The sequence below is a fragment of the Nomascus leucogenys genome, chromosome 9 (assembly GCF_006542625.1).
Source record: "Nomascus leucogenys isolate Asia chromosome 9, Asia_NLE_v1, whole genome shotgun sequence".
NCBI lineage: Eukaryota > Metazoa > Chordata > Mammalia > Primates > Hylobatidae > Nomascus > Nomascus leucogenys.
In genome coordinates this window covers 18,312,162-18,334,771 of record NC_044389.1, presented here as the reverse complement: position 1 = coordinate 18,334,771, position 22,610 = coordinate 18,312,162, and the positions used below count along the sequence as shown (strand labels likewise).

At 34.7% G+C, this 22,610-nt stretch overlaps 1 protein-coding gene across 1 annotated transcript in view; it reads right to left on the bottom strand.

Moving 5' to 3' along the window:
• DENND1B (DENN domain containing 1B) overlaps nt 1-22,610 on the bottom strand; it is a 266,884-nt gene that overhangs the window by 143,619 nt on the left and 100,655 nt on the right. Inside the window, exons 4-6 of the mRNA XM_030818697.1 lie at nt 22,117-22,166; nt 20,034-20,153; nt 492-561 (exon numbers count right to left, since the gene is read on the bottom strand). Coding sequence (XP_030674557.1) covers nt 492-561; nt 20,034-20,153; nt 22,117-22,166 — 240 coding nt within the window. The remainder of the gene's footprint in view (nt 1-491; nt 562-20,033; nt 20,154-22,116; nt 22,167-22,610) is intronic.

Genomic DNA, 22,610 nt, shown 5'->3' with positions numbered 1-22,610 from the left:
CATAGCTGTATTATTCACAATAGCCAAAAAGTAGAGGAAGCACCCCTCAGTGTCCATTGACAGAAGAATGAATGAACGAACTGGGGTGTATTCATATTCAGTCTTAAAAAGAAAAAAATTCTGACACATGCTACAACATGGATGAATCTTGAAGACATTATGCTAAATGAAATAAGCCAGTCACTTGGCAAATAAGGACAAATACTGTGTGAGTCCACTTATATGAGATACATAGACTATTCAAATTCATACAGATGATACAATGGTGGTTGCCAGGGATGGTGAGGGTTGGGGAGGAATTAGTAGATACTGTTTAATGCATACAGACAGAGTTTTAGACTGGCAAGAAAAAAAGATGTATGATTGATGATTGCAGATCAACATTAATGTACTTAATGTCACAAAACTATACACTTAAAAATGGTTAAAATGGTCAGTTTTGTGTTATAAATATTTTACTACAGTTTAAAAATGGGGAAAAAATAGCTTACCAGTTCCTTAGCCAAGTAATCTGCAAGAGTATTTAGAAGCTTGTAATACACTTCAAACCAGGGAAGGTAACTGTAAAATAATTATTTTAAAATGTATATACATAAAATTCAGAATCAGAAAACAGACAATATAAACATTTAATTCATATTAATTCAAATAGGTTAATCCTGGAGGTCAAAAAAGAACTATACCCATTTTCTTTACTTTGTCAGCAAAGTTTTACATATTATTTATTACTAGTTTTCATAAAACAAATCAGAATCTAGAGTTCTATTTAAAAAGTTGTTCATTACATACTTCTATTTTACATCAGCAATATTTAAAATTATTTTCATGGCATTCAATAAAAGCATGCATAAGATAAAACTTAACCATTGTAAAAAAAATCATATAAAAACTAGTTTTAAAAAGCTTTTAAAACAAAAGATATCAAAAATATGTCCTTTTAATATGTTACTGGAGTATATAGTACAACAGAACTATGTGTTTTCAGTTCTTCAGAAATGTTGTTTAAGAATGATGGCAAATTTCAAAATAACTCAATACAAATATCAAAAAGACTACTCTAAAATTATAAAAAATTTTAAATGACTTTCATATATCAAAACCAAATATAATTCAAAATTTAATTCATTGTACTAGATAAAACTATAATTTTTATGATAGCTAAATATTAAATCTAAAAATCATTTATATAAAACAAAATCTATATTCCTTATTAAAAATTAAAATATTAGTATATTTTTACATGTCTAAAGATTTTAATGTTACACTGTACACTTTTCATGTAGAATAAGAGGAAATCACAAAATACACTGTTGTTAATTATCAATTGACAAATACTCAAGACTTTTCTTCAAAGCATTAATACAACATGCTACTTTTAAGAGAAAATATTGTGATGCTTTTACTACATAATTGTACACAGATTAACAGTACATACACATAACACGTAAAATTTAAAAATCAGTAAGTAGAATGTAAAAACAGAATTCTACCAGGATTTTTTTCATATAATGTCTGATTTGTTAGTGACTATGAATGATGTCATTTGAATCAGAAACTGAAAGTAGTAATAAAAGAGGAAGTTAGGTAAACTACAGTATCTTTACTCAGCAGAATATTATAGAGTTATTTAAAATGATAATTACAAATACTAAGTAATGATATGAAAATTCATATGATACTTTAAAATATCTACCCAACTCTGGTTAAATCTAACATATTGACTGTATGTATTTATCTCTGTGTCCTCTGGAAATAACTGCAAAATGACAATAAATGAATAAAAAGGGTATATATTAATGAATACAAGCAAAATGGAGGAAAAAACAATAGCAATGCAGGTGGATGACTTTGTAAATATGGTAAGCAGAAAGATAACTAACAGCAGAAGCGAGGAAACCAAAACCTAAATGCCATTAGAAAGGAAAAGGACCAGCAGAAGTGCTCCCCACAGAGTTCTGAAACACTGATTTAACAGTATCTCAAAAAAAAAAGCCCCTCGAAGTCCTATTTTCTTGGAATGAAACCCACTACTATACATGCAGTGTTTCCAAATCAGTTTAATACCTTCCTTTTGAACACAAATTAATAGCCAACCACCAGATATTTCAGGAAACACAAATACAAAATGATGTTTATATTGAACAACATAAAAAGAACTACAAGTAAACATAGACAATACAAACAGCTGAAGAGAACTCCAAAACTTATATCTAATATCCTTAGGAGCTGAATTAAGAGCAGGAAGCTATTAAAAAAAACTAAACTTTTCTAAAAAATAAAGATAGAAAATTTTAGACAGGAAGAAAGAGCTTTAAGAAATTCTAAAGTCAGAAAAAAATTAAAGTCAATAGAAAGTTTAGATGATAACTCCAGAAAATCTCCCAGAAACTAGAATAAAAAGATAAACAACCCTTGTAAGTTGTATTCCTAGGTATTTTATTCTCTTTGTAGCAGCGAACCACCATGGCATGTGTATACCTATGTAACAAACCTGCATGTTCTGCACATGGATCCCAGAACTTAAAGTATAATAAATAATAATAATTTATATTCATAACAAAAAAGATAAATAATAAGAGAAAAAATATTACACTATCAGGCCACCAATCTCAATGATCATGTAGCTATAGTCATTCCATAAAGAAAAAAATAGAGGAAAGAAATGAATGAAAGTTTCATTTTAAAGAATTACTGGAAATATTCCCAGAACTTCAGACATGAGTCTCCAGACTGAAAGAGAATGAGTGAATGAACAGCACAAAGAATGTTCCAAACCAGAGTATCACTGTAAAATTCCAAAACAAGGGATAGAGGAGTGCCTAAGAGCTTCCAAAGAGAGAAAACAAGTAACAAAGGGATCAAGTTCAAAAATGTCATCAAACCTCTCAACAGCAATAATGAAAGTTAGAAGATAATGCCTTCAAAATACAAAGGTTAAATTCTTTGCACTCAAGACTTCTATGTCCAGACAAACTATCAATAAAGTGTGAGAACAGATTAACAGCATTTTCAGTCAAGCAAGGACTCAAAACTTCACCTCCTAAGACATCCTAAAGGATGGCTAAAACAAAATAAAGGAGACGAAAAAGAAGGAATACAAGGATGTAGGAGGCAAGAAATCTAAGACCATGGAAGAACAGTTGTGCAAAGGCCTCGCGAGCAACCAGTCCAGACTGAAACAGGAATGAAGGCTCTAGGAGGGAGATGCTGGAACAGGGTATTTACAATAAGCATATTGACAACTTTGCCTGGAAGCCTGGAAAAATCTGGACAGGTATGTGACACATCTGTGACAGCTTTTGGGGAATCTAAAAATTAGAAATTACTATTGGTAATCTCAATTTTCCTACTTAAATTATTTAACACTTCAAGCCCCAGTGCTTAGATGGCTATTTTACTATGCGTATCTTCCACTTACAAATAAAACCCTTAAAAATTACTAATACTGTTATATTACTAACTAAATATAATGCAAACCAGCACATCATAGTTTCTGCATTCACTATAACTCAAAGAAATAGTTTTCATGGCAAATTTCTACCTTCTACCAAGACACATAATCCTTAGTTAGAGCCTAATTGCTTTCATTTGTCATCATTTCAAACTCACATTTCAACTTTTAATAGCCTGAAGAAATCGCTATTTCCAGACAATTTCAATGTGTCATGTAGTTCAGACCTAAAAATTCAGATAAGGTAAGACCTAATCTATTCAAAGAATGTGCTGGTCTGTTTCTACCCATCTCTCAAGGAGCTTTAGACAAAGCAAAATGTATTGATTGTAGGTGGCTGCATGTCTACCTGTTAATGCTTACACTGCCATTTTCACCTTATTTAAATAAAGTGAGTCCTTTGGTAACCTTTTCTTTCATGGTCCAGTATAAAAACTATATATATATAATAATTATGTTATTAGAAAGTGAGATAATGTTTTTCTTTCTAGACCAAAAACTCTTAACATTTCTTTCAATGTTCTGGTTTTCTGAACTTTGTATTATTGTTTCTCACTGGTTATCTTCCCCTTTTAAATTCCTTTCAAATTGTGAAGGCACAACAGAATCAGATTTTTCATTAAGAAGCTAATTTATACAGATAAGTATAATTTATCTGTAAGATTATATCCTTGTCTTTGAATAAATAATTGATTAATATATCCATATTTAGGTTACTTTTAAGAATTTAAACAGTTTTTATTTGTGCTAGGCATTTTGGTATCTACATAATTATTAGTTTTTTACATGTCCAAGATAATAAGCTTTATTGAATTTCATCCTGATACCAGGCTATGACTTCATCTACAAATTAAACTAACACTGTTTGGAAATAAGCTTTACCCTTATGGGATATTTCTCATAGTCATCTGTAAGGCCCCAAAATACTTTATTATTTCTGTTTGGGGAGTATAACTCACTAGTTAGTTATACGTCATCTGGGGGTTGAGAGCAGAATCTAAGAATCATAGAATTTATGTGTTAAAATAACTGGAGGGGAGGAGCCAAGATGGCTGAATAGGAACAGCTCTGGTCTACAGCTCCCAGCGTGAGCGACACAGAAAATGGGTGATTTCTGCATTTCCAACTGAGGTACCAGGTTCATCTCACTGGGGAGTGCCAGACAGTAGGTGCAGGACAGCGGGTGCAGCACACCGTGCATGAGCCGAAGCAGGGCGAGGCATCGCCTCACCCGGGAAGCACAAGGGGTCAGGGAATTCCCTTGCCTACTCAAAGACACAGGAGACAGACGGCACCTGGAAAATCGGGTCACTCCCACCCTAATACTGCGCTTTTCCAACAGGCTTAAAAAAGGGCACACCAGGAGATTATATCCCGCACCTGGGTGGGAGGGTCCTATGCCCACGGAGTCTTGCTCATTGCTAGCATAGCAGTCCGAGATCAAACGGCAAAGCGGCAGTGAGGCTGCAGGAGGGGCGCCCGCCATTGCCGAGTTAGTTGTTTGATTAGGTAAACAAAGCGGTTGGGAAGCTGGAACTGGGTGAAGCCCACCACAGCTCAAGGAGGCCTGCCTGCCTCTGTACGCTCCACCTCTGGGAGCAGGTCACAGACAAACAAAAAGACAGCAGTAACCTGTACAGACTTAAATGTCCCTCTCTGACAGCTTTGAAGAGAGCAGTGGTTCTCCCAGCATGCAGTTTGAGATTCGACAATGGGCAGACTGCCTCCTCAAGTGGGTCCCTGACCCCCGAATAGCCTAACTGGGAGGCACCCCCCAGTAGGGGCAGACTGACACCTCACACGGCCGGGTACTCCTCTGAGACAAAACTTCCAGAGGAACAATCAGGCAGCAGCATTTGCAGTTCACCAATATCCACTGTTCTGCAGCCACCAACTGCTGATACCCAGGCAAACAAGGTCTGGAGTAGACCTCTAGCAAACTCCAACAGACCTGCAGTTGAGGGCCCCGTCTGTTAGAAGCAAAACTAACAAACAGAAAGGACAGCCACACCAAAAACCCATCGGTACATCAACATAATCAAAGACCAAAGGTAGATAAAACCACAAAGATGGGAAAAAAACAGAGCAGAAAAACTGGAAACTCTAAAAATCAGAGCACCTCTCCTCCTCCAAAGGAACGCAGCTCCTCGCCAGCAACGGAACAAAGCTGGATGGAGAATGACTTTGATGAATTGAGAGAAGAAGGCTTCAGACAATCAAACTACTCCAAGCTACAGGACGAAATTCAAACCAATGGCAAAGAAGTTCAAATCTTTGAAAAAAAAAAAAAAATTAGACGAATGGACAGCTAGAATAACCAATGCAGAGAAGTCCTTAAAGGACCTGATGGAGCTGAAAACCAAGGCGAGAGCGCTATGTGAAGAATGCAGAAGCCTCAGTAGCTGATGCGATCAACTGGAAGAAAGGGTATCAGCGATGGAAGACGAAATGAATGAAATGAAGCGAGAAGAGAAGTTTAAAAAGAATAAAAAGAAACGAACAAAGCCTCCAAGAAATATGGGACTATGTGAAAAGACCAAATCTACGTCTGATTGGTATACCTGAAAGTGATGGGGAGAATGGAACCAAGTGGGAAAACACTCTGCAGGATGTTATCTGGGAGAACTTCCCCAATCTAGCAAGGCAGGCCAACATTCAATTTCAGGAAATACACAGAATGCCACAAAGATTCTCCTTGAGAAGAGCAACTCCAAGACACATAATTGTCAGATTCACCAAAGTTGAAATGAAGGAAAAAATGTTAAGGGCAGCCAGAGAGAAAGGTCGGGTTACCCACAAAGGGAAGCCCATCAGACTAACAGCTGATCTCTTGACAGAAACTCTACAAGCCAGAAGAGAGTGGGGACCAATATTCAACATTCTTAAAGAAAAGAATTTTCAACCCAGAATTTCATATCCAGCCAAACTAAGCTTCATAAGTGAAGGAGAAATAAAATCCTTTACAGACAAGCAAATGCTGAGAGATTTTGTCACCACCAGGCCTGCCCTAAAAGAGCTCCTGAAGGAAGCACTAAATATGGAAAGGAACAACTGGTTTCAGCCACTGCAAAAACATGCCAAATTGTAAAGACCATCAAGGCTAGGAAGAAACTGCATCAACTAATGAGCAAAATAACCAGCTAACGTCATAATGACAGGATCAAATTCACACGTAACAATATTAACTTTAAATGTAAATGGGCTAAATGCTCCAATTAAAAGACACAGACTGGCAAACTGGATAAAGAGTCAAGACCCATCAGTGTGCTGTATTCAGGAAACCCATCTCATGGGCAGAGACACACATAGGCTCAAAATAAAGGGATGGAGGAAGATCTACCGAGCAAATAGAAAACACGAAAAGGCAGGGGATGCAATCCTAGTCTCTGATAAAACAGACTTTAAACCAACAAAGATCAAAAGAGACAAAGAAGGCCATTACATAATGGTAAAGGGATCTTCAACAAGAAGAGCTAACTATCCTAAATATATATGCACCCAATATAGGAGCACACAGATTCATAAAGCAAGTCCTTAGTGACCTACAAAGAGACTTAGACTCCCAAGAATAAAGGAAGAAGTTGAATCTCTGAATAGATCAATAACAGGCTCTGAAATTGAGGCAATAATCAATAGCTTACCAACCAAAAAAAGTCCAGGACCAGATGGATTCACAGCCGAATTCTACCAGAGGTACAATGAGGACCTGGTACCATTCCTTCTGAAACTATTCCAATCAATAGAAAAAGAGGGAATCCTCCCTAACTCAGAGGCCAGCATCATCCTGATACCAAAGCCTGGCAGAGACACAACCAAAAAAGAGAATTTTAGACCAATATCCTTGATGAACATTGATGTAAAAATCCTCAATAAAATACTGGCAAACCAAATCCAGCAGCATATCAAAAAGCTTATCCACCATGATCAAGTGGGCTTCATCCCTGGGATGCAAGGCTGGTTCAACGTACGCAAATCAATAAATGTAATCCAGCATATAAACAGAACCAAAGAAAAAAACCACATGATTATCTCAATAGATGTAGAAAAGGCCTTTGATAAAATTCAACAACTCTTCATGCTAAAAACTCTCAATAAATTAGGTATTGATGGGACGTATCTCAAAATAATAAGAGCTATCTATGACAAACCCACAGCCAATATCATACTAAATGGGCAAAAACTGGGAGCATGCCTTTTGAAAACGGGCACAAGACAGGGATGCCCTCTCTCACCACTCCTATTCAACATAGTGTTGGAAGTTCTGGCCAGGACAATCAGGCAGGAGAAGGAAATAAAGGGTATTCAATTAGGAAAAGAGGAAGTCAAATTGTCCCTGTTTGCAGATGCCATGGTTGTATATCTAGAAAACCGCATCGTCTCAGCCCAAAATCTCCTCCAGCTGATAAGAAACTTCAGCAAAGTCTCAGGATACAAAATCAATGTACAAAAATCACAAGCATTCTTATACACCAATAACAGACAAACAGAGAGCCAAATCATGAGTGAACTCCCGTTCACAATTGCTTCAAAGAGAATAAAATACCTAGGAATCCAACTTACAAGGGAAGTGAAGGACCTCTTCAAGAACTACAAAACACTGCTCAATGAAATAAAAGAGGATACAAACAAATGGAAGAACATTCCATGCTCATGGGTAGGAAGAATCAATATCGTGAAAATGGCCATACTGCTCAAGGTAATTTATAGATTCAATGTCATCCCCATCAAGCTACCAATGACTTTCTTCACAGAATTGGAAAAAACTACTTTAAAGTTCATACGGAATCAAAAAAGAGACCGCATCACCAAGTCAATCCTAAGCCAAAAGAATAAAGCTGGACATCACGCTACCTGACTTCAAACTATACTACAAGGCTACAGTAACCAAAACAGCATGGTACTGGTACCAAAACAGAGATATAGACCAATGGAACAGAACAGAGCCCTCAGAAATAATGCCACATATCTACAACTATCTGATCTTTGACAAACCTGACAAAAACAAGCAATGGGGAAAGGATTCCCTATTTAATAAATGGTGCTGGGAAAACTGGCTAGCCATATGCAGAAGGCTGAAACCGGATCCCTACCTTGCACCTTATACAAAAATTAATTCAAGATGGATTAAAGACTTAAATGTTAGACCTAAAACCATAAAAACCCTAGAAGAAAACCTAGGCAATACCATTCAGGACATAGGCATGGGCAAGGACTTCATGTCTAAAACACCAAAAGCAATGGCAACAAAAGCCAAAATTGACAAATGGGATCTAATTAAACTAAAGAGCTTCTGCACGGCAAAAGAAACTACCATCAGAGTGAACAGGCAACCTACAGAATGGGAGAAAATTTTTGCAACCTACTCATCTGACAAAGGGCTAATATCCAGAATCTACAATGAACTCAAACAAATTTACAAGAAAAAAACAAACAACCCCGTCAAAAAGTGGGCGAAGGATATGAATAGACACTTCTCAAAAGAAGACATTTATGCAGCCAAAAAACACATGAAAAAATGCTCATCATCACTGGCCATCAGAGAAATGCAAATCAAAACCACAATGAGATACCATCTCACACCAGTTAGAATGGCCATCATTAAAAAGTCAGGAAACAACAGGTGCTGGAGAGGCTGTGGAGAAATAGGAACACTTTTACACTGTTGGTGGGACTGTAAACTAGTTCAACCATTGTGTAAGTCAGTGTGGCGATTCCTCAGGGATCTAGAACTAGAAATACCATTTGACCCAGCCATCCCATTACTGGGTATATACCCAAAGGATTATAAATCATGCTGCTATAAAGACATATGCACACGTATGTTTATAGTCGCACTATTCACAATAGCAAAGACTTGGAACCAACCCAAATGTCCAACAACAATAGACTGGATTAAGCAAATGTGGCACAGATACACCATGGAATACTATGCAGCCATAAAAAATGATGAGTTCATGTCCTTTGTAGAGACATGGATGAATCTGGAAACCATCATTCTCAGCAAACTATCGCAAGGACAAAAAACCAAACACGGCATGTTCTCACTCATAGGTGGGAATTGAACAATGAGAACACATGGACACAGGAAGGGGAACATCACACACCGGGGCCTGTTGTGAGGTGGGGGGAGGGGGGAGGGATAGCATTAGGAGATATACCTAATGCTAAATGATGAGTTAATGGGTGCAGCACACCAACATGGCACATGTATACATATGTAACAAACCTGCACGTTGTGCACATGTACCCTAAAACTTAAAGTATAATAATAAAAAAAGAAAAAGAAAAAAAAGACTTGAAATTTTAGATAGGGTGGCCAGAGAAGGTACTAGCTAGTGAAAAAGACTCGAGGCAGGAGAATACCTGATGTGCTTGTTTCTTGGCCAATATTTCTGTTTCTAAGAATATGGTAGACTAAAAAATTGTGAACGCTGTCTTTGGAAACATCATTAAATGCTGGATACCATATAATAAATGCCACCTGTATTATAAAAAAAAATTCGAAGTGCAGGAAGTAAAATTACTTAAGGAGTAACTATATGAATGACAGTACATTGGATACTTATATGTATTATCTCATTTAATTCTTACACTAATGCTTTCATACATACTTGACTAAACTAAGATAAAGCAACTTATCTAGGGTCACAAAGCTATGGAATGGCAATCTTGGGATTGGAACCCTAATCAACCTGAGTAACGTATGCTCAGGGGTTTACCACAAACAGTCTATCACCCTATCTTGGCATGTATTTCTACATAGCGAGCCTTTTTTTTTAATGTATACTTTAAGTTCTAGGGTACATGTGCACAACGTGCAGGTTTGTTACATATGTATACATGTGCCATGTTGGTGTGCTGCATCCATTAACTCATCATTTACATTAAGTATATCTCCTAATGTATAGTGAGACTTTTAATAAACATGTTCAATGACCAGGCATTTCAGGCAGCTAAATGAACTGAGACAAAAATCATTCTGTTGTGTCTTAAATCAGCCTTCCTATATGTCCTATCCACTTAAGCAAATTCTATCTTCCAAAATTCATCTGTTTGTTTAACATTCAGGGCATTACCTTTATGACTTTTAAATTATAGTTTGGTCATTGGGGCAAATAAAGATCTATTCAATGTGATTCTTTAAACTAACATTTTGGTAAATCCTTCCAATTTTAAGTTTGGTATTGCTTCCGTGTTCATCACTGTGGATAAAAATTTTGAAAAGGATATGGCCTGCAAAAGTGTTCAAGATGCCTCCCAAAGTAACACCAATTATTTATCAACATTCTAAGCATGAAATTTTAACCTAATCGAAAGACTTATAATTGTATCATCTAACCAACACTTTTCTCTACACATAATTTGTTTGTGAAATATTAGAACAGACTCAAATTTCGACTACAGCACTCCCTGTTACATCACTATGTACTATCACCATAATAAACCAAGCCTAGTTTTAAACAATGCTCTCTTTGTAAACATGTACTGGCTCTCAGTGATAACTTTCTTCTTTTAAAGAGTACATATCATTCATATTTTTTAATAAAAACATCACATATAAAAGTGGAACTACTCTATAACATAGCCATTGCTCCTAGAAACGTCAAGAAAGCAAGGACATTTTCTGTTGTTAATAAACAGCATCTACAGCAAAGAGTGCTAACTGGCTATTTGCAGGCTGCTTCTAACCTAAAGGCATCTTTTGTTTGGTCAACACTGTATTGTTGTTTAATTAAATAAGTTGCCAACTTCCAAATCCGAGATAATTCGCTGTAAAAATGTGGACTTCTTGTTTCACTTAAAAGTCAAAAGAAAGGGTAATACTTGCCACACATTTTTCACTGTGCAACAAATCCCTAGGGCTGAGTTGTGGCTTCTGTCTTTGAGTGTGGCGTGTACTATTCAGATCACCATACTTAGCCCAACTTCCTATTGTTAGGCACCTAACAGGTTTCTCTCATTTGATTCCCTTACCTGGTCCACATAGGTAACTGAATTCACAACTCCTGATAAGAAGCAACTGCTCAACAGGAAATCCTACTGACTACTCACTTCCTTATCTGACAAGAAAATGACCTAGGGTATACAAACTAGTCTAGTAATTCCAATTTTAACTATACTCTATGTACACTTTAAGTCTAAATATATGGCAAAAATAACATCATTTTTTAAAAGAATATTATGTCCAAAACTTTTGAAACACACACATACACACACACACACACAGAGAGAGATAAAAAATACTGTAAATTATATAAGCTTATGTTGCTAGAGTAAGAAATGTTATTTTCAAGTCTTTATTTTGTGGTTTCTTAGGGAATTTTCAAACAATATGTGTTCAAAACAACTAATTTTAAACTTATTATCAATAAGGTAAAATGTTAAAATGTTTTTCACTAAATTTTATAGTCCCAAAGACAGTCAAAGTCTGTATTCTTACAACAGACCACAAAAATCCTAGGAAGTTAAAAAAAAAAGTACTTGACATATTGTAATAAGTGAATAAGATATTTCACTTGAATTTTTTAAATTGAACAAAGAATAACTGTGACCGTCGTAGTCTTGCCAACATATATAAATGTAAAACATTATGAGCAATTATTTTAAAACAAAGTACAGGAGATTAGTTAAAATGTAATTTTAAGATCATTTCCTTAATTTTCTGTAAAGACGTAAGGCAAAAGAGAGAGCTATACATAAAGTCATGAGTCCATTTTGTGGTAGTAAGAAGACTTCCCCCACACTTCTACTTCCACTATAGAGCTGATACAACTTTTACATTCAAAAGTCAAAGGTTAAATAAAGGAAAGGAAATGTTTTTTGTCAAATAGTCAGGTAACCACTAAAGTCTAAGCGATCAGCAGGAACCTAACTTATAGTAATCAAATAAAACTAAGGAAACTGCCTTTCCGTAGGAAAACGTCTAATGTCTAGAGGCTGTTTTTCTGTCTGGAAAATTGACACAAAATGTGTAAAATTGAAACATTCTGCTTCTAAGGGATTTGCCCAAAGGAAGAGTGTGAAAGCTTCAAGTTTGGTATGAGTTAAAGGGGGGAGGGGAAACTACAAAGGCCCTAAACATAAATCTGTCTTCCTTATTGGAGTATTTCATTTTGAACCCTTGGTGACAATTTTATAGTTATAAAATTATGTTAATCGAATTAGGTAAAAAAGTTATTTCTTGCATTTTTGCTAGCATATGAAACAATTCTAAATACAAACAATTGCCAGATTTAAATTAGTAATATCTCAGGCTATTTTTGAAATCTTGTCAAAAGTAGGATAGACATGTCATAGAAAGAACAAAAGAACAAAACAGGGGCTCAAAATTAAATATCAACTTTTGTATTAAACAGGCCTAAATTCTAATATTTTTTTCTAAAAGGTGAACAAAATAAATAGAAATCAAAGAAATGTACTTTCAAATCTTGTAATGGCATAAATCCAGGAGAAAACGGACACGTGGTTTATATAGCATAGCGTGCAATTTTCTCACTTAGAACTCCAAGGTAAATGCAGATTACAGTAATTTCAAGTCCTATAATAGCATCATCCAGGAGTAGATAAAAGCAGCTTTAAAGCATTATATACACATGTTCTAGTTTAGAACTCTAAGGACTAGAATAGTTTTTGGGTTTTTTTTTAAATAATGCACACGTCACTAAGCAGACCACTTGGCTATGGTAAACAAACACTAAATGATGTTGCTGTTAATTAATTGCCACGTAGTATCATTAGTATCAACATCTTTAACCTAAAAGAGTCTCTGCCAGTCAAGAAATCCAAACAAAATTATTTTCTGCTATTTCTAATGAAAATATTCTATCAATTTGTACTGTTATATTTTACTTTGTATTGAAATATCTTAAAGCTTCTTAAATGTATGGCATTTTAATTATGTCTATGCTTTCATAAGGACCTAAAATATTTTAAATAGTTCAATATCAACAAAAACTCAAGAGACATTCATAAATATTTTTCTTTTACAATTTTTGGATTAAAAGACAAATTCAAACAGTAGAAGATAACTCACAAATGAGAAGATTTTTATGAAAATATTTTTTATCACAATAGAAAAAAATTAGTGTTTAGGATATTGGAAAGACAATAGGAAAAACATCAATTAATTTCTATCCAAGAATCTTAATTCCTTTGCTACTGATAATGAACTCTGGATAATCAAGCCATTATTATCTCACAGTAGAATACCCACAAATGGAGAATGCTTCAGTATAAAGGCACTAACTTTGCACAAAAGGCATCGTTAAGGAGAAGGTATTAACATTTTTCAACATCCAAAAGTCATAATAAATTTCTGGTAAAGATATAAGAAAGTGATTAAATATAACCTATATTCAGAAGGGAAATATTTTTGTGTGAAATCTCAACTTATAAGAAAAGAAACAACAGCAATGAACAATTGTCAGATTAAGCATGTGTAAACATTCTAGGCAATTATGGACAATAATATGAAAGCCACTGTAGCTTTTTCAATTTATGAGCTGCTTTAGATGCATTCATTCATTTTACAAACTGTGAATAAAGACTACAGTTAATCATTTATTTTGACATAGAAAAATTTGTAAATGTATCTTAGCAAGTCTTTTGAAATAAAACTAGAAATACCAAAACATAAGTGACAATTATGTGTTCACAAATATAAGTGACTTTTATCTTTTAAACTTCTCTGGATCCTCCAAATTTTCTATAGTAAAATAAATTATTTTTGTTATCAGAAAATATGGTTAAAGGCATATGTCTATGTCTTGCTTATGCAAGGATTTTATCATATTTCTCATTAAATTTTGGCCCTATTAAGCACATGAATTCTAAAAGTGAGGTCACTCCTACAAAACTGACTGCAAACAAAAAGGCTTTTGCCAGCTACTCATAAATAACTCAGAAAATGAGCATAGTTGATCTTCTCTCATATAATTCTGGAAGCAGCACAGTCTGTTTTAAAGGAAGCTGGCCTGTAAATTAAGAGACCTGACTATCCTAAACCATTGTTTGAATAGCTCATTAGATAATCCTACCTTCCTTTTCCCCCTAAACTTACTAGTTAGAATCTAAGTCTTGGTTTCACAGTTAAATAAGACAAACTAGGCTGGGGGCGGTGGCTCACGCCTGTAATCCCAACACTTTGGAAGGCCAAAGCAGGCTGATCACGAGGTCAGGCGATTGAGACCATCCTGGCCAACATGGTGAAACCTCATCTCTACCAAAAAATACAAAAATTAGCTGGGTGTGGTGGCACGGGTCTGTATTCCCAGCTACTCTGGAGGCTGAGGCAGGAGAATCGCTTGAACCCGAGAGGCGGAGACTGCAGTGAGCCAAGATCGCGCCACTGCACTCCAGCCTGGTGACAGAGCGAGACTCCATCTCAAAAAAAAAAAAAGACAAACTTTTTCAACCACATCTTAAGGGTACAGTAAAATTAAGTAACCACTGTTGGAGGAGGAGAAAAAAGAAATTAATTTTAGGTGTCATAGAATTTCTCCAACCATCTTATAAATCATTCCCATCTGGTTGAACATTTTGTGTTGAAATTAGAGAGAAACATCAATATCTGGCTCGAAGATTGTAAAGCCACCCCATCAGCAATATCTTTTTCTCTTTAAATCCCAATTTTCAAGGACACAGAATGAAACTGTCCCATTCCCATTCTTTTTATTTATTATTATTTATTTTTTTTTTTTTTTGAGACAGAGTCTCTCTGTCGCCAGGCCGGAGTACAGTGGCACGATCTTGGCTAACTGCAACCTCCGCCTCCTGGGTTCAAGCAATTCTCCGGCTTCAGCCTCCCAAGTAGCTGGGATTATAGGCGTGTGCCACCATGCCCAGCTAATTTTTGTATTTTTAGTAGATACGGGGTTTCTTGACCTCATAATCTGCCCACCTCGGCCTCCGAAAGCACTGGGATTACAAGTGTGGGCCCCTGCGCCAAGCCCCCAATTCCATTCTTAATTCTGCTATGTCACCATGATCACCTGACTTGTATGGAGTGCCTATACTAAAACATACTAGTAAGATAATTTCCCATCCTGCAAACACGCACATATTTTACCTGGCAAAAAATGATCTAGCTAAATTCCTACTAATTTTTAATATAATACCTGTAGTTCCATATTTATAGTTTATTATCTATATCATAACATCTCAGAGTTTTAGAGCAGGAAAAAATTGAAATGATTTTTGCTTATTGTAAAAAGTAGATAAATGCTGAAGTGAATAAAGTAAAAAAAATTCAGGGTATATCCTTTTAGACTTTTTTATAAGTACATACAATCATATATTAAGATACAAATATTTATGTGTCAGCTATTTCTTAAAATACATATACATTTACATACACATATAACTTGTTCTCTACAAATATAAGAACATACTATAAATATTATTTTGAAATTTTTCATCATGTTACAACAGATCATAAACATTTATCTAAGTCAGGGTGTATATGTTTGTATGTTTTTCTTTTTTTTTTTTTTTTTTTTTTTTGAGACGGAGTCTCGCTCTGTCACCCAGGCTGGAGTGCAGTGGCGCAATCTCGGCTCACTGCAAGCTCCGCCTCCCGGGTTCACGCCATTCTCCTGCCTCAGCCTCTCCGAGTAGCTGGGACTACAGGCGCCCGCCACCACGCCCGGCTAATTTTTTTGTATTTTTAGTAGAGACGGGGTTTCACCGTGGTCTCGATCTCCTGACCTCGTGATCCGCCCGCCTCGGCCTCCCAAAGTGCTGGGATTACAAGCGTGAGCCACCGCGCCCGGCGTATGTTTTTCTTAATAGCAAAAAAAGGTTGCTGCATTATTCATTCATTTATTCAATAATTATCTATCAAGTCTATTAAGAATTATGTGCCAGGCACTATTGTAGACACTGGGAATATATGAGTAAACAAAAGAAAAAAATCCCTGCCCTCATGAGGGTAATATTCTGGTGGGAAAGAAGGGAAGGAGTAGTGGGACAGAGAGGAGGTTACAAAATGTACCACAATATACCTAATCAATTCCTATTGAGGGGCATTCATGTTGTCAACACTTTTTTAATTTATTTTTTATTATTTCTTTAAATTGACAGATAAAATTCTATGTACTTATTGCATATACTTTCTTTTCAAGTATAACCTCCTCTCTGTCCCACAATCTCTTCCCTTCTCTCCCACCAGAATGTTACTCTCATGGTTTGTATATACTTGAAAACAATGTTTTCATATACATATACATTGTGGAATGACTAAATCTAGCTAATTAGCATTTTTCCTACTATAAACCATGTTGTAATAAATACCTTTGTTCATACTTTTCTCCTCATTCTTAGAATTAATCCTGGATTTAAATTCCTAGAACTGAAATTACTGACTGAAGAAATATGAGATTTTATAATTCTAATAGATATTATTAAATTTTCCTTCAAAAGCTTGTATCATTTTTTAGTCCTACAAACAGCAATGAAGTGTGTTTTCCCTCACGCCTATTTAAAAATTTTTTCAATTCTGCTAATCTTAATGGGCTCATTTTTTTTTACCCTCAGCAATGCTGAGCATCATTCATAGCTGCATATTTTATTTACATTTCCTCTGTAAGTTATCAGATGCTTTACTTATTTTTCTATCAGATTATTTTTCTTATTAACTTGTAGGTGCTTATTATGTATTTTGGCTATTAACCCTTTCTTATAGTGGTTGTAAATATATTTCCACCAGTTTATTATTTGTTTTTTAAATTTTATTATACTTGTCACCATACAAGCATTTTCATCATTATGTGCTCAAATACACAAATATTTTAGGGATTCCATGTAGACTCTCACAGTACTTTTTTTCTTCTAGTTGACATTTATAGCTTTATCCATCCTTTCAACAGTTTTAAAGCTAAAAGTGGTGAAGGACCCATCAAACTAGGTGGATAAACTCGGACCAAAAGCACCATAACTCCTCTTATTGTAGCACTTACAGAAATCTGTCGAAATTCCTTTCCAGGGGATACACTGATTATAGCTTACAAATAGACATTTATCTATCTATAATTTTCCAGTTTTCTGAATAAGATGCTGAATTCTATTATATTTGAATCCTGCATTCACTATTAAAATTAAATAGTTACCTAATTTGCTGGTTATTCTCTAAATCAGCTGTTCTCAAAGAATCCCTTCACATACTGTCTTTCAGAAAAAATATTAAGATATGCCATTAAAATCTTAAAATGGCAATATTTTTCTACTTTACTAGGAAAAATAAGCTGGAGAACAGTATTTTCTAAATTTAGATTTTCCTCTATGATTTTTTCATAAAGTTTTGACACCTCCTACTTCTTATCTACCAAAAGCACTGTCAAATGACAAAAATAAATATAAAAGGAAAAATTATTTTAAATAAAAGATAAAATATTCAATAATACTTATTGTGAAATGTTCTCTTTATTGGAATACACGATTTTACTTTTGGTTTTCATTATCTTTATATAATATAATCATATTTTCTGCAGGTTAAAAACTCTTCCTACTTCAAAGAATATACCACAACATTCAGGCATTCTTCTACATATACAAGTTTAGAACTGCAGATAAAAATAATTTGATTATTGTATTTGCTTTAGAGTTTGTTTTCTACAAATCAATGACAATTGGGTTGTCGATATGCACATTATATTATTCTTTCAGTCGATTAACAAATAGTTATAGTTGTTTTGTATAAATATTTTCAAGTAATGATAGTTTTCCTCAATTTAAACAGAAATTCCTAAGAATATTTATTCCACAAGCACATTTATAGAAACTATTCTAAACATTCAATAGTTATTTGTGAATGATTAATAAGTTCAATGTATTCAAAGTATTTTAAGAGTTCAAAACAAACGGCTCAGACTTTTAAATTATAAATATCAGGAGGTCAGTTTAGAGGCAGTGAGGTAAGCTATAAAATACAGACTCAAATCTTACCTGAAAATGATATTTACTCTCAAATGGGTGCACAAAAACAACAATAAAGGTGGGGGGGAGTGTGTGTGTGTGTGTGTGTGTGTGTGTGTGTATTGAGAGAGAAAGGGAGAGTAGGGGAGACGGGGAGAGAGGCAGAGAAATGCATGCTAACAACTGATGAATCTAGGTAATATTTATATAAAAGTTTACTGTACCATGAAAATTTTTCTGTAAATCTCAATTTTTTAATGAAAAGTTTCAAAAATTCATTGAGAAAAATAAGAAAGCATACACAGTTTTGGTCTTTCCATTAGGGCAAATCCATCTCGGGCACAGTGCATAAAGATATACTCCCCTTTAAACTGTAGCTTTTGAAATTTCAGCATGAAACAATGATAAAAGGGACTCTCCCCACCATTGCTCACACTGTCATCTCCACCCCCACTGCCCAGCCAACCTGCTCCAAGTTCAAAAAATTAACCTACAGTTTTAAGCATGACATTCTTTTGGATAAAGTGTAAGTTTTAAGCACAATTGTTATCCAGATGAAAAAGTTGTGCTAAAGAGACAATGAGGGCACATTCACAATTCTAGTACTTATAAAGCAGTTAAGCACTTACTTTTGAATAAAGATTGAAAAAAACTCTCCAGGTCTAACCAATGTTCTAAGTAAATTAACAACCTCTCAATGAATGATATAACTGTAGCTAAATATTAATAGCAAATGAACAGGAAGACTAATTTTATACCAAAGTTTTCTTTGTAATGTTATTTCATAAATTATTTCTTTTCCTATAAGCATTTCTAAGAAATCTAGCTTGACCAATATCCATATTATAATAATAGTTTGGAGTCCTATCTTTATAGACTACATCTGGATTTCTGATTCATCAGGACATATTGCAAGAATGCTAACCTTTAGAACCCTTTCTTCCTAACAGTCAGCAACTCAGATCCCAAGTCCACAGGCAGCAGACATACTCTAAACTACCTACTGAATCAAGGCAGATAATGGAGGCAATTAGGCAGGACAGATAGGACCTGTGGAAACTAGCAAGCTCATGACACAACTAAAAATCTGCTATTCAGTTCCAGCTTTGTTGCCACGGCAGAATTAGTAGATAGCCTCACTTTTCAAAAGGAATTCGAAATATGAACTACATACAAAACTTCCTAAAATTCATAAGGTTAAAGTCCCTTAAAATTTTTAAAACACCCAGTAGCCAAACGAAAACTTCTAAATGCTTCTACCAGGTTCATCAGTTTGCAACCTCTGTCTTAAAGCAGCAGTTCACTTCTAAAAATCCAAGTTCTGGTTCAGTGACAGAAAATGGCACACATTAATTTAACTTATTTTTTTTTTGTATTCCATTTAATAGGTGAAACTCATATATTATTTGAATCCTTCTCTTTATATTTAGTTTTCAAAAATAATTCTACAAAAATCTAATCTTGGGTAAAAAATCGATTATTTCAAGGAAAGTTCCACTATGTTAACAGTAAATCTTTAAACTTAACTGATTCTGTATACAGAAAATCAGGAAAATTATTTTTCAACTTGTTTTTAAAGAAAACAAGTTTTTCTTCATCCCAAGCATAAAAAGGTACAAAAGAGAGATAGTTACCTATTTTGCATCTAATTTCTTTTACTACAAATACTCACCTAAGAATGCATAAACAAATTGTGCCTCCTGACGTCAGTCTGCAGAATCCAAATCTCTGTTTACTTTCAATGTCTGTCAGTACAAAGGTAAAGTGCTGTCCAACTTGATTCTGAGACACCCTAAAATATAGTAACATTATGAAACATTGTGCCTTGTTTGACAATTTTCTTCAAGAAAAACAAAAACAAGAGTATATTTATATGTGACATTGGTTTCATCTTTCTAATCAGTTGGTTCTTGAAGATAGAACTATGTTCTAAAACTAAAGCAAGTGTGAAACATGTAAACACCAAAATAAGTTGTAATACCTCATAGACTGAACAGTTCAGCATATATTAATCTCTTACTAGGAAATCATAAGGTAGTCTACCATAAATGTTCATAAGACTAAAAGTGCTCATATTTCATAAATTATCAAAATATTATTACTGAAACTGTAGAAGAAGCTAGAAATGATGACTAAGTCCCTTTCTTCAACTTTAGCCTCTTTTCTTAATTATTCTAAAATTGCTTAGATAGCAAATCATGTCACTTTAGAATCTAATGGCAGCCACTACCAACTCTGTTTAATTGCTTCTCCTGTTGACATTCTCACCCAATAAAGTACCCTACAAAAATACCCTTGGTATATTTTTTCTAGAATTCTCTTGTACAGCTATCAACATACTGAGGAATAAATTTCCAAGTATAAAATACAAATATAATTTCTACCAAAAAAAAAAAGGCTTATCAGCTAAGCTGTAAAGAATTTTAGTCAGCTTTGAAGTATCATACTACCATAATATGTGTCACATTTTGGTATAAGGGGCAATATAAAACGTTAGACTGAATCTTTATTTCTATTTAAAATATATGAATATATTTCCTAGTACTGGCTGTAATCTTGCCATTAGATAACCATAACTGAACTTTGACTTCCTTGTCCCAAAATAAAATATCCATGATGCCTACGCTTTGGTTTTGAAATAGCCATAGGGATTGTGCAGAAGGAAATAAATTACTGCCAGTATCAATGCTACAAACAGTTTCGTCAGGAAATGTTGCATTTCAAATGCTGAACATTTAACAACTACACTTTTCAGTGGATAGGTTTTTCTTACACTTTAATAAACTTAGAAAAAAAAAAACCTCTAGTGACAAATGTGACCTCTAGTGCCCAAGATTCATACTATCTTTTTGTAGCTGGATCCTAAATCTTCCTTACTATTAATATGAAACTTGTAACTTTTTTTGGTGGGGGTAGGGCAATGATTCCTCTGATAAGGTAAAACAGGGAATATCATTCATCAGCAATGCTTATTAGTACTGATTAGTCCATCATTCGGAAGGCTTTATCTTTAATACAGTAAAATCATAAAGACTCACTAATACTTAATTTGGCAAAGTATTTTCCTAAAATAAATATTCTTTCAAAAACCCTTCATATCACCCTCTTAGGTAAACTGAAAATAGAGTATAAAAAATCACATGAAAAACAATAAATGATCTGTTGTTATGCTCACAGGGCTGTATGTTCCATGAAATTTCAACTCTATGCAATTTCATCATTCAGTATTTGTTCAGTGAAATATAAAAACAAGATTGTCAAAACTAGAGGAGTTTCCCTATAGCTTTCCATAATATTACACTACCTCTATAAAGCTATTCTTGAGAGACAAGTAGCCATGAGTTTTACAGCATGACACAGATGGTCTTTTCAGTGAGGACGAAGTGAGATAGAAACCAGGAAACATACATCAAGACATAATTCTAAGACTCCAATCAAGGTCATATTAATATTTTTTTCCACTAGTGCTCACAATTTCTACCTGAAGAAGAGAGAATAAAGGGAAAAAATAGAACCTATTGGCAATGCGTTTTCAGACTTGTCTTAACTGGTCATAGTAGAGAAAATAAAAGATGTGATTTAAAAGGCTTCCTCGTCCACATATTAATTAATTTTCAACCTCTTTTCAATCTCTAGCCTTTTTGTGAGAAGCAGTAAAGAGAAGGGACATTTTATTTTATAAAAAGGCACATGTAATCATTTTAAGTATGTACTATAATAATCTACATTTATTTTAAATGATACTTATACTGTACCTTTCAACGTCAAAGGGAAAACAGAACTTTGGCACACTCTGTAGTATTTCCTACAAATGGAAATTTCAAAAAAAAGAAATAAGTTTTAGAATATTTTTTAAGATGCAGTTAAAACTTCTTTGAGACATTTTCTAGGAGAAAAAGTTGCTTTCTTTGTCCTTAAGAAAAATAGCACAGGTTCCTAGACTAAAATAATTGATTATTAAAAAGGAATTAAGTTTGTGCTTTGGCAGATTGCACTGACAATGCCACAGAAACCCCAGGGGGGAAAGGCCTGGCCTGAAGGGTATTAACACCCTTCACATCCCCGCTGGGATTCCCTTCAACAAGGCCATATGGATTTTACAAGAAGCACCGCACCATATGGGTAAGCTACGTCTGCTGCTACTTGTACCACAGTCTAGCCATAGGGACTTCTGACAGATCCTGGCTCAAAAATATAAATGTTGTTTCAATTAAAATGCAGGCAGAGAAAAGGGAATGAAGTTGGCAGC